General features: G+C 53.5%; 1 protein-coding gene across 4 annotated transcripts in view; it reads right to left on the minus strand.

Moving 5' to 3' along the window:
- The window catches only part of SHC2 (SHC adaptor protein 2), a 33,888-nt gene that overhangs the window by 9,983 nt on the left and 6,415 nt on the right, over positions 1 to 17,490 (minus strand). For 3 of the 4 annotated variants that reach the window (XM_070793411.1, XM_070793410.1, XM_070793413.1), the window contains exons 2-10: positions 8,972 to 9,042; positions 7,530 to 7,590; positions 7,261 to 7,380; positions 5,498 to 5,551; positions 5,316 to 5,367; positions 5,106 to 5,232; positions 3,710 to 3,872; positions 3,081 to 3,138; positions 251 to 400 (exon numbers count right to left, since the gene is read on the minus strand). In XM_070793411.1, coding sequence (XP_070649512.1) covers positions 251 to 400; positions 3,081 to 3,138; positions 3,710 to 3,872; positions 5,106 to 5,232; positions 5,316 to 5,367; positions 5,498 to 5,551; positions 7,261 to 7,380; positions 7,530 to 7,590; positions 8,972 to 9,042 — 856 coding nt within the window. The remainder of the gene's footprint in view (positions 1 to 250; positions 401 to 3,080; positions 3,139 to 3,709; positions 3,873 to 5,105; positions 5,233 to 5,315; positions 5,368 to 5,497; positions 5,552 to 7,260; positions 7,381 to 7,529; positions 7,591 to 8,971; positions 9,043 to 17,490) is intronic. The other variant, XM_070793412.1, reaches the window with a different exon arrangement.

Below are 17,490 nucleotides of genomic sequence, written 5' to 3' on the forward strand. Positions count from 1 at the left end.
GTCCACCCTGCAGACTGAGTCCCATAGAGAAGAGCCCACGGCTTCCCCATCACATTCTTCCAGGATACGAACTAGCCCCTCCTGTCAAACTGGGGACCCCATGGAGGGGAATCTGGGTTACCCTCAGGAAACCGTAAGGTCTCACAGAGGAGGGAGTCCCAAGGGAAGCATAGTACACAGCCCATCCCCCACCAGACCACAGGTTGCTCGGGCGTGGCCCCACCCCACAAGCCGGCCTGCCCCCACTTACGCATGTCGAACAGATCCTTCTTGGGACTGTCCTCGGGCTGCAGGGACTCAGGGCCGTCCAGACCCTGCGTGTTGACATACAGATGGTCCTCGTAGTCTCGGGGGCCCCGGGCGTCCGCCTGCACATAGCCATCCCCGGGCTGGGCTGGGATTGGGGAGTCAGAAGGGTGTGAGTTCAGAGGAGCACAAGGTCACGCGGGGAAGCTCTGGGGAGAGGTCCAAGAGGGGCGCCCCGCCCACACCTGTGTCCCTCCAGGAAGCCTGCCCTTTAGCGCAGCAAGGTCAGGAGTGAAAAACCCCATGAGAGCCCAGCTTTGGGGCTGTGAGAGGCGCAGAGGTCTACCAGAGCCCCCTACACACACACACAGCCAGGCCTGCTAGTCTACCAGGCAGGAAGGTGGCCCAGGGACCAGAGCTTCCCAGTTTCAAGAGAAGGCAGAAACCCCGATGTTTATGTTAAATCTCCACATTTAAAAAGTAACAGCAATAAGACTCTGCTCTCCCTGTAATTATGTTATCAAGTGAGGCACAGTCGGGTCATTCATTTGCTTGTGTTCTATTTTAGAGTTTCCTTTCTGTTCTTTTCTAATTTTGTTTTGAATGTGTGAAGCATTTAAATGGTTCAAAAGCTGCAATTTCGTGAAACTGGTATCATTGAGTGAGTCTCTTCTGGGGTCCCTCAGTGTTCTGTGCGGATTCTACTGGGTCCTCCCCAGTTTGCCTCTGCCCAGCTTCAAGGCCTCACCCATGGTGTGTTATCAGACTGTTGGACTCGTGCTGACCTGATAGGTGAAAAATGGCATCCAGGGGGACTTTAATTTCCATTTCTCTTATTTTGAGCAAGGTTGAGCATCTTTTCCTAGGTTCCATGGACATTTGTATATTTTTCCCTAGATCTATCCGTCCATTTCTAAACATCTCCATTTTTAATCCTTGGCAGGGAAATGATGATCTTTTAGTACACTGTGGCCAAATCCAACCCAAGGGCCTGAAGCTACAATCTCTGCTTTGTACCAGTTAAATCCTTAACCCTCATAGGCAACTGGGCTCACATACAGCTCTACCCTCTGTGGGCATGACAGGTGAGTAACCTTTCAGTGCTTCAGTCTCCTCCTCTGCTGAATGGGGAGAACAGGAGTAGCTTCTTCACAAGTAGGGGTGAAGACCAAAACCTCTGGCAGAAGTTATGATTCAATAAAATTGCTAACACCATTACATCCCTGGGTGGTTGATGGGGGCAAAGGGGCCTTGGCCCAGCCTTCCCAGTCTGCACAGAGGAGGTGCAGATTCTCCCAGCTTTGTACAGTCACGGTGGGATGAGAAAAAAGAAATCTCAGTTGCAGGGGTCCAGAGAGTGAAAATTCCTGGACATTGGAGTTGGGGCACTGATGTATTGGTAGGAGTTCTTGGTCAGAGACTTGGGAAAACGTGATATGAAGCAATAACTTCATGTGCAAAAGCTCAGGGGTAGGAAATGCTAATGAGCTTGGGGGTCAGGTGTGAGTAGCCCGTGTCCCAGAGAAATAGCTGACCACGGCCAGATGATGGCTGGGCATCTACTTGGCACCCAGTGCCACATGTGTTCTTTAACCACAGGTGCTGGGAGCAGTAGGGTTCTGATGCTCATCAGTGAAATGCCCAGATTGTTTGGGAAAATCTTTTTTTAAAAAAAAAGCCCAACACAGATGTCAGCATGGCTGTAAGGAAACAGGCAGCCACGGCAGGGCTGGTGGGCAAACAAACTGCCAAACCACGTCAGGGAGCCATCTGGCAGCTTCCCCTACTGTGACGGAGGTGTGCATGCTGTCTACAGCTCAGCATCTGTGGGAGGGACACATGAGGGGAGCCAAGGGGGCATCTGCGCTGATCAAGAGGGGACCACGTGGACAAGCAACTGCAGGGACAGGGGACTGGCACGTGGCCATTCAGAAGATCCCACTGAAGCAGCCAGAGCCCCTGAGAGACTGTGGGTACTCACAGCCTGTCCTTATTTCTTTGGGGGGTCCATTCACATAAGTGCTGAAAAGAGACACACAGGTGCCAGGGGGTAAGCTCAAGACCTCCGAGCTGGGGGCTAAGGGTATTTTAGCCTCCTCTGTCTTTTTAAATGTCGTATAACAGGATAAAATGCTCACGGGCTGAAAACTCAACCATTTTGTTAAAACCTTATGGTACCTGGTGGGCAGCTCTGTGATTTCCATCACATGGATCAGTGGCTGCTGTCCTGGGCACAGACTCTACTGAGACCCTGAACACAGCTGAGTGGTGGACAACTGGGGCACTGCTGTCCTGGCAGAGCCCTAGAAAGTACCCAGATGTCTGTGGGTGAGGGGGGTCCTTCACGTGGTGGGGACTACACTGTGGTGAAAAAGGAGGGGGGCAGCTGCCTAGCACTGGTGCAGGGGTGAGTCCAAGATGGGCTTTTACCTGGGAAAGCCAGGTAGAGGGATAGAGAGCACACTACTGTCCAAAACTGTGAAAGTGACGTATGTCTGAACTGACTTGAACATGCATGAAAATTCTAGAAAAACCAGGGAAACTACTACCAGTGGTTACCTGATCAGGGAGGTGGATAAAGCAAATAGGGGCAGGAGACTGACTTCTCGGTGGATGCCTTTTTATATGTTGGTGCTTTGAACCACTAACTGCAGTGTCTCTGTCCAACATGCAAGAAAACTGGTCACACAGACAAAAAGCAGATGCTGTCAAATCTCTAAGAGCCCAGGGAGTGACACGATCTCACAGGCCAGATGGAGTGACCCAAAGAGGGGAAGCGATGTGAGGGACAGTGGGGACTCAGGGACACTGGAGCAGAGTGTGCTGGACGGTACCTGAGGGGCCTACATCCCACTGCAGGCCGCGGGCATCTCTTCGAGCAGGAGAGGCTCCCTGAAAAAGAGAGCAAGGGTCCCCCTGCAGTGTGCAGGCCCAGACCCCCAGTCGCCCACCCCAACACTCCTGTAAGTCAGATTCCAAGCTCAGCTCTGTACCCATCCCTCCCTCCTGGGCCTCAATCTACCCACAAGCCCCCACCTGCTTCTGCTGTAGCTGCATCCCCCAGCCCAACTTGGAAGGCCTGCCCCCAGCACATGCTGTTCCTTACACCTGGAGGCCCTTCCCTACACTGCTCTCTGGGGCAACTCCTATTGACCCATTAGGGCCCAGCCCAAGTTCTGCCCTGGGGACATCCTCCTGACAGGGACAGTCAGTCCCCCATGGACATTCTGGTCACCCTCCTCAGAAGCCCTGATTCAGTCACGGCTGTGGTCGTCGTATCGTGTCTGAGATGGGAACCTTGTCTGGTGTGTCTGGCTCAGCAGACCTGGACAGTTTAGGGAGGAAGGAGCAGGGAGCAGGAGAGACCCTCCTCTAGGATCACGGAGGCGGGAAGCAGAAGGAAGAGCTAGGGGTTGAGCCCCAGCTCTTGGGCCCCCCTCCCCAGAGGTGTGCTGAAGCTGACCTGGCCAAGGGCACCGAGGACCCCCAGGGCACAGGGCTGTGTAAGGGCGAGCCTGGAGTCCACCAGCCCTCCTGGGGGCGGCTCCTTCCCAGGGAGGCTGTTGTAGTAGTTGTGTTCCACCTCCTCTTCATCCCCCCAGGCCGAGTCCTCCATCCCGGTCAGCCTGCAGACACATAGCCAGCAAGAGCACGGGCCCCAGCACAAGTTGTGGGGGGACAGACGGCGCCGAGGCCCCCAGACTGAGTTGTGCACCATAGGGGACAAGCCTGACCCAGGGATCCTGACCCCTCCTCTATCTTCTGGGAGGGCAGTGGCGCCAGGAGCCATTGCTGATGGAGGAACTAGGTGTCCCTTTCTGTCCACCAACAGGGGCTCTACACACGTCTCAACGGTTTGGCTAAACTGAGAGGGGCCTCCACCCATCCCAGCCACCTCAGCCCCACCGCGCAGTCAGGGCATGACATCAGGCTTGCACCCTGAACCCGGAAGCCTTAGGGTGATGACACCATCAGCGTTTAAAATGCCCTCACCCACTGGCCATGGATGGTGCCTTCGAAATGTGTGCTACAGATGCTTATCCAGGCGAGTTGGCTCCTAAGAGCAAACGGGGGAAGCCACAGCCTGCCCCTCAGTCAGGGGTGAACAGCAGGTCTCAGGGGGGCTCCCAGAGGAGGGCTTTGCAGCCAGGAGAGGGGAGGGTGTTGAGGTGGCCCCAGGTAAAAACCAGCACTCATTCATGTACTAGGGGCACATGATCCTGTGTGAAGGCCAAGGGGCAAGCTCAGCTGTACACTGCTGTCTCTCATCTGTGCATATGGGACTCTGTTAACATGTCCATTCATTCACTCGCTACTCTAACCAGTTCCCATCTGTTTAGATATTTAAATAGCCTATCACAGGCCACTGCCTGAATTTGCCAGCCAGGAGCTCAGGATGGCTTCTACCCTGTTAAGCCACGGAACTGTCAGATGGTTAAGAGAACATCAGAAGAACTGCATCTGACACGTGAAAGTCAGATGGAATTCAGATGTTTGTGTCCATAAATAAAGATTGGCTGGCAGGCGGCCCACCGACTGCTCACACGTCCTTCTTGGCTGCCTTCCCGCTACCATGGCAGAGGCAGGCAGGCAGCCTGGCCCTTTGCAGAAGTGCCAGCCGCCCCCATGCAGACTAAGGATGACAGCAATGACAGTCACTGCCTGCCGATCGGCTCCCTGAGTCCTCTCCTCTGCTAGGACTGGAGATGTTGTTATCCTGGCATCCTCATGGTTGAGCAGTAGGCCATGGAGGTTGGGGGGCACAGAGCAGGGAGGGGGCAAGGATCCAACCCCAGGGAAGGGGAGGGGCAGGACCAGCAGGGGTGCTGGGGAATGGGGATAGAGGGACAGGCCAGTACCTTTCCGGGGGGACGACGACCCTGGGGGGGCTGTGCAGGTACTGTTTGAAGCGTAGCTCGAAGGCTTGGCCCACGGTGCTGATGACGCTCTGGGCAAGGCCCTCACAGCACTCCAGGATGTGACAGGCTGGGGGTCGTCAGGCAGCATCAGCGGGGTCTCGACTGGCTGCGGATCCAGCCCGCGGCCCCACCCGCCCCCACTGGCCTCACCTCTCTGGTTGATGGGGTCCTTGGCCACGTAGGCCACATAATCCGCCATGTCCTGGGGAGAGAGGGCAGCAGACACAGGAGTCCCAGCAACGTGGGGGTGGGACTGATGTGCATGGGCAGGGCATCTCAGGGCTTTTGGTGACAGGGGCTGGAAGTCCACCACCACCCATCTGGGACCTTACCGTGTCACCACCGGACGCGAAGGAGATGGACTGCATGTGATGATTGGCGATGATCTGGCCAGAGAGAGACCACCAGTCACGGAGCTGCCGTTTCAGTTGGGGGAGGAGAGAGGGGCTTGGGCCAGTCACTAGAACAGGGCCACAGTGGGGACCAGAAGGACAAGGGCATGGAAGTGGAGATGTCCCCTCGACGGAATGCCAGGATGACCGAAAGCCCTGCTGGATGGGGAGCCCTGAAGCCAGGGCAGGATGCAGAGACCCACAGTCACACGCCCACATACACGGGAAGACAAACCTGCCCCAACTGGTGGACATGTGCACACACGGGCACAGACATCCAATACAGATACACACAAAGGTACATGGGCTAAAAGCCTCACACAAACCACACCCTGCACACACACACACACACCTTCATTTACAGACACACACCTTCATTTACAGACACACACACACAAATTCCCCACTCCAGCTGTTCAGAGACACAACCACTCACACACTCACACACACTCCAGCCCACCTTCACACCTTGATGCATCACACGTTGGCCCTCACACCCTCCCACACAGACACCCAGGCACAGCATATGCACACCCAGACACTCACCACTCTCACATTCAGACACATGCCCCATGCCACCATGGAGGCACTGAGGAGACAAAAGCAGGACCCACTGGAGGCTCCTGACTCTGCACTGTCAACCCAGGCAGCCTCACCTGTGTGCTCACTTGCATCCATTTGCAACTTCATTTGCAACATCTGCTAATCAGTGTGCTCATTTGCATGAGTGTGCTGAGTTGCGTATTTGCATGTTTGTGTTGATGTGCTCACTTGCGTGCTCAATTAGCATCTATTCGCCACCACCCTCTGCTGCCCTAAGTGGTCATGTCCATCCAAGACCCAATAAGCACCAGAGACGCCCAAGCAGGGTTCTCTTAGGGTCCCCCATGATTCACTCAACCTGTCACCCCTCGGGGATACTCAGGGCTCCCCCTAACCGGCCCCTGCCCAGGGAGGCCCCCACTGGCATCCTGCTCAGGGTTAGCCCAGTGTGTTCCAGATAGAGTCCATGCAGAGGCGGACAGGGAGGTGAACGTGCTGGCAGCTCCCCGCCCCACGGCTTCCTCCCCAGGGGCAGTCTGAGCCCCCTCCCTGGGGCCCTGGCTTCAGCTCATCTCCTCCACGCTTCCCACGCTCACACCAGACCACAAATCACAGCACTTCCTGCTCCACACTTCTGAGGAGGATAGCAGTGCTGTCTGGAAAAATCCCAGTTCCTCACCAGGATCCTTGCTAACCTCTCAGGCTCTATCTCATCAGGTGACCTCTGCTCAATGTCCTCTCACCTCTCCACTCAGCGCCAGCATCACCACCTCCAAGAAGCCCTCCGTGATGCCCCTGCTAGGTCACAGTGCCCTGTGCATGCTCACAACCCATGCCCAGCATCACAATCCTCCTCAGAATTCATAGTTATTCCCTCCTTTCTGCAATTTTATTTTGGTTGCTTGTTTCCACCAGAAGATTCCAAGCCTCAGTCTCGCCTCCTCAGCAATGCAGACAATGGGGCCGAGACCTTCTTTGGGAGGCCGTCCTAGGAGCTGTGGAGTGAGGAGCAGCTCCCCTGGCCCCGCCCACTCGTCGCCCCGGTGTCACCACAGACCCTCAGCCAGGCCCTACTTGGGGCTGGGGAGGCCTGAGGGCGGGGCTGGAGGAGGCTGAGGGCGGGGCTAGAGAAGGCAGAGGGCGGGGCAGGCAGCGCTCACCTGGCGCGTGGCGGGCACGGAGAGGTTGAGGCCGTCGATGGAGATGCTGACCGCAATGCTCATGCCCGCGAAGCGCAGGTTGCTCTTGCCCAAGATTGAGGCCAGGGCCTTGTTGGGGGCCTGGGGGGGCAGACGGCACAGGGGTTGAAGAGGGCAGCCTGGCCTTCAAGAAGGTGGGACCACACTGGAACTCCAGCTGGGGCAGGTCCTGGGATGGTCAGGCGTCTCCCCCCTCACTTCCACCCGGGAACCACAGGCCCCTCACCCACCTTCTTCTTCCAGGAGCCCCGGACGCCAGGCACCGCCTCATGGAGCCGGTTGATGGCTTCCCTGTGTGGGCGGAGGGGGAGGGGGCTTAGAGAGCTTGGAGGAGAGCGGGCAGGAGCTCAGAGGAGGGTAAAGGCTCAGAGAAGGCAATGGGCTAAGGAAGGGGTGCGGTGCATCCTGAGGGGGGAGGGGCTCAGCGGACAGAGGGATGCTGGGGCAACTGGTGGCCTAGACGGGGACTCCCAGGCTGCCAGAAGCCCACGCCATGTCCCCAGCGGGTGCCCTTGCCCTCAGCTCTCCCCTTCCTGCCCTTTCTTTCTCAGAGACCAGCGGACCCCTGAGCCACAGCCCACATGAAGGCACTGGGGTCAGATTTGGGGATGCTGGCACAAACCTTGAGCCTGGACCCCAAGTTCTGTGTGACCACAGGCTGGCCAAGAGTCCCACCTGAGGCATGAGAGGATGCCCTCTGCTCTGGGCCCCCCAAGACAGGGGCTGATACTGACCCCCCAAACCGAATGGGAGAGACTTTGTGAAACGGCTCATCCCTGGGGAGGGACTGGAACTTTTATAGAATCCTGAAGGTCAGGCAGACACACAAGTTCTTAACAATGTTGGTGCTGCAAGGGGAAACCAAGCCCTCAGCCTGACAGGTGGGAAGGTCAAATGGAGCAGTAGCTCCTCAAAATGGGTAAGGCAGTCACATCCCCAGGTGCACACCCCGGAGAACTGAAAACACAGGCGCACACAAAACCTGCATACATAGCCACAGAGCACAACTCACAAGAGCCCAAAAGGTAGAAACCACCCAAACACTCATCAGTTGAAGATGGATAAACAGCCCATGGTCCCTCTTACACATGGGACCATCATGCAGCCCTGAAAAGGAGAGAAGCCCTAACACTCCCTACCATGTGGATGGATCCTGAAAACAAGATGCTCAGTGAGAGAAGCAGACACAGAAGGACATACAATGTGTGATACCATCGATGGGAAAGATCCAGAACAGGCAAATCCACACACAGAGAGGGTGGGTTCCTGGTTGTCAGGGGTTGGGGGAGGGGGTTGGAGATGGCTGCTCATAGGGGCAGGGTTTCCTTTCAGGGTGATGGAATGTTCTGGAATTAGACCATGGTCATGGTTGCACAGGGCTTCTGGGGTGGTACCAGTGGTAAAGCAATGGCACTAGTGGCACTACCAATGCAGGAGACGCAAGAGACCTGAGTTCAATCCTTGGGTCGGGAAGATCTCTTGGAGGAGGGCATGACAACCCATTCCAGTATCCTTGCCTGAAGGATCAGGTGGACAGAGGAGCCTGGCAGGCTACAGTCCATGGGGTCTCAAAGAGTCAGACATGACTGAACGATGGAGCACATAGTACACAGCACCACCGCCTCCACTCCCGGCACTGAGTGGCGCCAGAACCTGCCCCAGCCAGCCTCACCTGGTGACCTGGGTGCGTGTGCTGAAGTCCAGGGAGCGCATGGAACGGAGCACCTCGATGCAGCCCATGTACTGAGGGGAGAGAGCACAGGTCAGCAGCAGCCCCGCAGAGCCCAGCTGGGGGCCACCATGGACCCAAGCCCCTTCCAGCGAGCACCCCCATCGGCCTCCCCTCCTGCCACCTGGAGCTGGGGGCCCACTGTGGACCAAAGACCCCCTCCAGTGAGCCCGCAGCCCTCCCCTCCTGCCACCCGAGCTATAGCCCCCACCTCCATCCTTAGGACGATGCCCAACCTGGCCGCCCCACACCTTCCTGTCTGTCATTTGCAGCCTGGCTCCTTCCCCAGCTCCAGGCTGCTGGTTGCCTCCTCAGAGCCACCCTCTTGACTGTGAGTTGTTCCTGGAAACTGGTAGATTCCTTCAACTCAGTCTCTCCTGCTCATTCTCTTTCTGCTCCACTAGAATGCCAGCCCAGGAGGACCGTGTGGGGGTAACCCTGCTCACTTCTACATCCCAGGGCCCAGAGCAGGGCCTGAGAGCAGATGGTGGGTGGAAGCCATCTGGCCCTTTGCAGGGGGAGAATGCTGACTCCTGCCTGGACCACCCTTTCCATGCAAGGGAACTCAATCTCCAAGAGATGTTGCTCAGGGGAAGCTGGGGCAGGGGTACCAGAGATGAGGGCCACCAGTGCCCCCAACATGGTGTCTGCGCTGCAGGAGGGACCTGGGCCGGCCACATGCAGTGACCGTCACGTGATCACTGTCATGGATGGGAAAATGTCCAGGACAGGCGGGCCCGCAGGGACAAAGACTGGGTTCCTGGTTGTCAGGGGTTGGGGAGCGAAGGGGTAGGATTACTGATAATGGGGACGGACTTCCTTTGGGGTGATGGAATGTTCCAGAACAGATAGCGGTGGTGATTGTACAACCTTGTGAAGGTACTAAGTAGCACTGAACTGTGCTCCAAAATGACTCATGGTTAAGTTAGTTACGTGATTGTACCTCAGCTTTTAAAAAATGACTCACACACACATTTTGACCTTGAAACTCCATTTCTAGGACTTTATCTCACAGAAGCACCAGCCCCTGGGCTCCAGGTGTGGGTACAAGCTGCTGTGTGGGAGCACACAGACCACCCATCTCCCCAGGGCTCCAGTGGTCTGGTATTTACCCCCAGTCACTCTTAACTCTGCAGCCCAGTGCAGGGTGGCCAGAGGGCCCACTGATTCGCTTTGCCCTCCTGGGCTGGTCCCAGGGTGCCAGCCACCTGTCTGGTCCCGACACCTGATGCTGCTCTGAAGTCCCGCCAGCCCCAGCCTGCCCCTCCCTTCCCATGAGAGCTACAGCACTGAAGGAGTGAGTAAGGAGTTGCAGACACCCCAAAACTTGACACATTTAGGGTTGCAAGGTCCAACCCAGGAGGCCAAGGTTGGTATTTCCAATAAACAACAAATATTTTCTTAGTGTAATATGTCCTAAATAATGCATGAGATGTGCTTAGGCCATTATCTGTGCTTATGAGAACTTTACATTTAACCGGGCAGCTTGCATTTTTGCTAAACTAAATAAACCATGGTGCTGGGAATGAAAGAGCTTACAGTTGTAAAAGGAAACAAAATTTTAATATATTTATATGCAAATATCTCTACAATATGGCATTAAGCGACAGGAGCAATGTGGCTATTAGAGCTCAGTGAGTGCCTTTTGTGTGGACAAGGGGGCCAGGAAAGAGCGCACAAGTGTAAAAACAGCCACCAGCTCCTGCCCTCCCCCATCCAGGTCCTGAGCTGGCCTAGACGGAAGCAGAGGCTGGAAAGGCACCTGTCGCTTGCTCCCCCACTGCTTCTGGGGCCCCGCAACCCTGTCAGGCTGGCCTGCCTGGTGACGAGACAAGGTGGCCCCAGCTGACATGGAGCCCGTTCTGAGGGGGTGTCAGTGCAGCAGGGCCCCAGTGTGAGGGGTCTAACCACCACCCCCCAACTAGTGTGCAACCCACCCTGGCTCTGCAGCTGAAATGTGGCTGAAATCCTCCTGTGCCCCAGCCCCTCCTTGGATGAAGTGAGGACACAACTCAGCTGTGCAGGAGAGGAGATGGGCTAGGGGTCCTATCCTGGAGGACGGAGAGCAGACCACAAGGGCACAGAAAGTGAGGAGGAGGCTAAGGGAGCATCAGGCAGTGATGACATTGGTAAGTCACTTGTCACATGCAGGCCTGATCGAAGCTCACTTCACCTGAACCCCTGTGATACAGTGACAAACCACCCCCCGGAGACAGAGCCCCAAGGACATGAGGCAACCTGCTCAGTCACTACTTATAGGCTGCAAGGGCACAAAATGAGCCCACATTCTGGGCTCCAGGATCACCTGCAGTGTCACCCAGGGTGTCACCTGGTGTGTTACACAGAGTGTCACCTGCAGTGTCACCTGGAGTGTTACACAGAGTGTCACCAGCCACGCAGGCAGTGTTGTTGTTCAGTCAGTAAGTTGTGTCTGACTCTTTGCAACCCCATGGACTGCAGCACTCCAGGCTTCCTTATCCTTCACCATCTCCCAGAGTTTGCTCAAACTCATGTCCATTGAGTCGGTGATGCCATCCAACTGTCTCATCCTCTGTCATCCCCTTCTCCTCCTGCCTTCAATCTTTCCCAGCATCAGGGTCTTTTCCAGTGAGCTGGCTCTTCGCATCAGGAGGCCAAAGTATTGGAGCGTCAGCATCAGTCCTTCCAATGAATACTGAGGATTGATTTCCTTTAGGATGGATTGGTTTGATCTCCTTTCAGTCCAAAGACACAACTGGAGGCCGGGCGCGCTCGGCGCCCTGCTCGCATTGTTCGGGCGACTCCCGGAGCGTGCACAGCCCGCTCGCGACGCCGCGCGAAAAAAAAAAAAAGACACAACTGATGCTTTTGAATTATGGTGCTGGGAGGAAGTGGTGAGGCTGCAGCAGACTACACGCTTGGGGCCAGACCCCTTGGAATCCAGGGCTCCTGCCTGAAATGCCCCAATTTGTAAATGATGACAAGAAATTTTTATTCTTAGGACTTCCCTGATGGTCCAGTGGGTAAGAATCCGCCTGCCAGTGCAGAAGATGCAGGTTCCATCCCTGGTCCAGGAAGATCCCACATGACAGGGAGTAACTAAGCCAGAGGGCCACAACTGCTGAGACCGCACTCCAGAGCCCATGCTCTGCATCAAGAGAAGCCACTGCAATGAGAAGCCTGTGGACAGCAACCAGCAAGTAGCCTCCTCTCACCGCAACTAGAGAAAGCTCACGTGCAGCAACAAAGACCCAGCACAGCCATAAATATTTTTTTTTTTAAGTTTAAAGAACTTTTTTTATTTTCTTCTTTATCTCTTTTTAAAGAAATCCTTATTTTTAAATAGAAGAGAGAAAAAGAAGGCAGAGGTCAAATTCAGCCTTGAGGCTGCCAGGTGGCATGACCTCTGATCCAGAATCCCACACTCGTGGGAGGCCAGCTGTGGAATATGGACAGCGACCCACAGGAGGGCTTGCCCATGCCCCCACCCCCAGAACCTGTGAGCAGAGCCTTAGTGGAACAGGATCTCTGCAGATACAGCCAGGCTCAGGACGTCAAGATGAGACAGTCCTGGATTCAGGACTGGTCCTTAACCCAGTGACCGACGTCCTTACAGGAGGATGGCAGAGGGAGGGGGGCCTGAGACACAGATGTGGGGGGATAGGGCTGGGGCCTGCGGCCCCCAGAAACTTGGAGAGAGGTTCTGCCCAGAGCTCCAGAAGGAAGCAGCCCGCCAGCACCTTGACTTTGGACCTCCAGAACCAGGAGAGAAAACATTCCTGTGGTTTTCATTGCCCAGTTTGTGGTCATTTGTTACAGTTGCCCCAGGAGGCCGACAGAGAAAGTCTGGAGGCAGACCAACCTTCCCCTCTGCAAATGTAGAAATGGAGGGAACCCAGAGCCCACCCAAGGATGTAAGGGGAGAAATCAAGTTAAACTGGGAAAACTGAGGCCCAGAGAGGGGAAGGGACCTAGGCAAGCTCACACAACAAAGCAGGGCAGACACAGTACAAGCACCCAGCTTGCCACTCTGCCCAAAAGACCCTCCATGGCTCACGGTGCCATCAGCCCCACACCATTATTACTCAGTGTCTTCCTTCTAAATAAACTTCATTTGTAAACAGAACTGAGTTTATTTCTAAAGGCCACTGTAGGAAACCACCCCAAAGTCTTTACACGGGTGAAGGGATAAGTAAAATGTCACCTCCCAGGATAGTGGAATATTACTCAGCCCTGAAAAGAAGGGAAGCCCTGACACTCGCTACCACGTGGATGGACCCTGAGAGCATAGTGCTGAGTGAGAGAAGTAGACACAGAAGGACACGCAGGATGTGATTCCACTGATGGGAAACGTCCAGAACAGGCAGATCCACAGACACAGAGAGTGGGTTCCTGGTGGTCAGGGGAAGGGGTGAGGGTGACTGTTCATGGGGCTTCCTTTGGGGTGCTGGAATGTTCTGGAACTAGATTCTAATGAGTGTTTCACAAATCTACGAGCGTACCAAGAACCTCTGAATTGTACAGCTTGAATGAGTGAGTTTTATGATACTAAAATATGTTTTTTTAAATATGCATGAGGAAACAAAAGGAGAAAGAAGAAAGAAAAGGAAATGTGCATGAGGTAAAAAGGAAACTGCATATTGTTACCATAAACCTCGGGTTTGATGCCTAGCAGTGCTTCCTAATAACCATTAAAATAAACATATAATTATCAAAATGAAAAGACCCATTCAGGATGAATTGCCCATTTTTGCTAAGCAAGTTAGTGGAAGTTCGTTGGGCTCCAGGCCATTTGCAGAGTCTCAGAGTCTCCCCGCTCCTAGAGCAGGTTGAAGGACAGAAAAACTGGACTCTGGTGAGAGGGGCTGGAGGGATGCCAGCAAGGGAGCCCCAGGACTGTGCACAGGACCACCTTGCAAACTTGAGCACATCTATGTTATTCTTCCATTTGAAGTCTGTCCCCAGGAAAGTACATCCCTGTGTGCGTGTGTGCATGCTCAGTAGGTCAGTCATGTCCAACTCTTTGTGACCCCACGGATTGTAGCCCGCCAGGCTCCTCTGTCCATGAAATTTCCCAGGGGAGAATATTGGAGTGGGTTGCCATGCCCTCCTCCAGGGGAATCTTCCCCTCCCAGAGATTAAATCCGAGTCTCCTGCATCTCCTGCATTGGCAAGTGGGTTATTTACCACTTGCGCCACCTGGGAAGCCCACAGGTATGTGTTAATTTTAACAGAAACAAATGAGGTCTTTACCAGGGAGAAACGTCCCCTTAACTTAGTGTGTTAGTCTCCGGGGGCAGCCGAGTGGAGCACCGCACCCTGGGGGGCTCAGAACAGCAAGAGGTCTGGCATCTCCCAGTCGGGGGGATCTGGTATCCAATGTCCAGGGGAGGCCCCAGGGGAGGGTCCCTCCTGCCTTCTCTAGCTTCTGGCAGCAGCTGGCCTGGTCTCACAGACATGTCTCTCTGGTCTCGTCCTCTGTGGTCACACAGCCCTTCTCTATGTGTCTGTGTCCAATTGTCCCTCCTCTTATAAGGACCCCTGTCACAGAAGGTCCTGGGCCTCTCCTGACCTAGAACGACCTCCTCTTGACCTGATTACATCTGCAAAGACCCCATTTCCCAATGAAGTCATATTCTGGGGCCCGGCGGACATGAACCTGGGGACGCCATCCTCGCCCGTACACCAAGCGATCCCGTTCCCAGCAGCTGCATCGGTGACAGAGTGCGCCTCCAAGCCCCCTGATGAAAAGGCACTAGCTGAGCTGGCCCACGAGCATCATGAGCCCCATTGAGGGCCGACACAAACTGAGGGGCAGCCTGTAACATAGCTGGGGTGTGCTCCAAAAGCTGGGGAGCCCCTGGCGTTGAGCACTGGGACACCCTGCACTCACACTCATTGTGGGTCCCCACAGAGCATCCTGTCTCATGTCTGTGAAAAGCCCTTTCCAGTCACTGCTCCAACCTAACTCCTTTTTACACAGAACTCGAAGCATTTAGGGCATTTTTGTTTGTTTACTTTTCTACTGTGGGCAAAATATCAGTTCAGTTCAGTTCAGTCACTCTGTCGTGTCTGACTCTTTGCGACCCCATGAATCGCAGCACGCCAGGCCTCCCTGTCCATCACCAACTCCCGGAGTTCACTCAGACTCACGTCCATCGACTTAGTGATGCCATCCAGCCATCTAATCCTCTGTCGTCCCCTATTCCTCCTGCCCCCAATCTTTCCCAGCATCAGGGTCTTTTCCAATGAGTCAACTCTTCACATGAGGTGGCCAAAGTACTGGAGTTTCAGCTTTAGCATCATTCCTTCCAAAGAAATCCCAGGGCTGATCTCCTTCAGAATGGACTGGTTGGATCTCCTTCAGAATAGACTGGTTGGATCTCCTTGCAGTCCAAGGGACTCTCAAGAGTCTTCTCCAACACCACAGTTCAAAAGCATCAATTCTTCGGAGCTCAGCTTTCTTCACAGTCCAACTCTCACATCCATACACGACCAGAGGAAAAACCATAGCCTTGACTAGACAGACCTTTGTTGGCAAAGTAATGTCTCTGCTTTTGAATATGCTATCTAGGTTGGTCATAACTTTCCTTCCAAGGAGTAAGCGTCTTTTAATTTCATGGCTGCAGTCACCATCTGAAGTGATTTTGGAACCTAGAAAAATAAAGTCAGCCACTGTTTCCACTGTTTCCCCATCTATTTCCCATGAAGCGATGGGGCCGGATGCCATGATCTTTGTTTTCTGAATGTTGAGCTTTAAGCCAACTTTTTCACTCTCCACTTTCACTTTCATCAAGAGGCTTTTTAATTCCTCTTCACTTTCTGCCATAAGGGTGGTGTCATCTGCATATTTGAGGTTATTGATATTTCTCCCGGCAATCTTGATTCCAGCTTGTGTTTCTTCCAGTCCAGCGTTTCTCATGATGTACTCTGCATATAAGTTAAATAAGCAGGGTGACAATATACAGCCTTGACATACTCTTTTCCCTATTTGGAACCAGTCTGTTGTTCCATGTCCAGTTCTAACTGTTGCTTCCTGACCTGCATACAGATTTCTCAAGAGGCAGGTCAGGTGGTCTGGTATTCCCATTTCTTTCAGAATTTTCCACAGTTTATTGTGATCCACACAGTCAAAGGCTTTGGCATAGTCAATAAAGCAGAAATAGATGTTTTTCTGGAACTCTCTTGCTTTTTCCATGATCCAGCGGATGTTGGCAATTTGATCTCTGGTTCCTCTGCCTTTTCTAAAACCAGCTTGAACATCAGGAAATTCACAACTCACGTATTGCTGAAGCCTGGCTTGGAGAATTTTGAGCATTACTTTGCTAGCGTGTGAGATGAGTGCAATTCTGCGGTAGTTTGAGCATTCTTTGGCATTGCCTTTCTTTGGAATTGGAATGAAAACGGACCTTTTCCAGTCCTGTGGCCACTGCTGAGTTTTCCAAATGTGCTGACATATTGAGTGCAGCACTTTCACAGCATCATCTTTCAGGATTTGAAATAGCTCAACTGGAATCCGTCACCTCCACTAGGTTTGTTCGTAATCATGCTTTCTAAGGCCCACTTGACTTCATATTCCACGATGTCTGGCTCTAGGTCAGTGATCACACCATCGTGATTATCAGGGTTGTGAAGATCTTTTTCACGAAAAAGATAATATCTTTTTATATCTTTTTAATATCTTCTAAATAATAACTTAGAGTATATTTCAGTGTATAGGGTGTGGGCTTCTCTCCCCTTGACACACAGGGCACAGAACTGCCCTCACGCAACAGCTAGAGACTGATCCCAGGCATTACTCCGGCAGCTCCAGTGCCACTGCGGGCGACGTGATCTTCCACAACAGTAGACAACCCCAGGAGAGCCTGAATACCAGAAAGTGAAGCCTTGCTGTCCCTGTGTTTCTCCTTTTTATTGTTGTTTTATTACATCATGGTGGTTTTGGGGGAAATAAATGTGCAGGTAGATGTTATATTTATATTTGATGTTCATTTCAGTGTTTTTAGTCATTCAGTTGTGTCCAACTCTTCGCAACCCCATGGACTGTAGCCCACCAGGCTCCTATGTCCATGGGATTTTTCAGTCCAAAATATAAGTAACATTAAATTTATCATTTTAATAATTTTTGAGTGCACAGCTTGATGGCATTAAGCACATTCACATTGTCGTGCAACCATCCCATCATCTCCAGAACTTTATCACCTTCCCAAACTGAAACTCTGACCCCATGAAACACTGACTCCCCGTCCCCTTCCCCAGTCCCTGGCCCCACCATCTGCTTCCTGTCTCTGTGGATCTGACGCCTCTAGAACTTCCTGTGAGTGGAACCAGACAGTGTGTGTCCTTCTGTGTCTGGCTTCTCTCACTGAGCATCACGTCCTCAAGTTTCATCCAGGTTGTAGCAGATGTCAGAACCTCCTTCCTTTTTAAGGCTGAGTAATATTCCACTGTGTGGATGGACCACGTGTATCTATTCATCCATC

Source organism: Bos indicus, chromosome 7, assembly GCF_029378745.1.
Source record: "Bos indicus isolate NIAB-ARS_2022 breed Sahiwal x Tharparkar chromosome 7, NIAB-ARS_B.indTharparkar_mat_pri_1.0, whole genome shotgun sequence".
Classification (NCBI taxonomy): Eukaryota; Metazoa; Chordata; class Mammalia; order Artiodactyla; family Bovidae; genus Bos; species Bos indicus.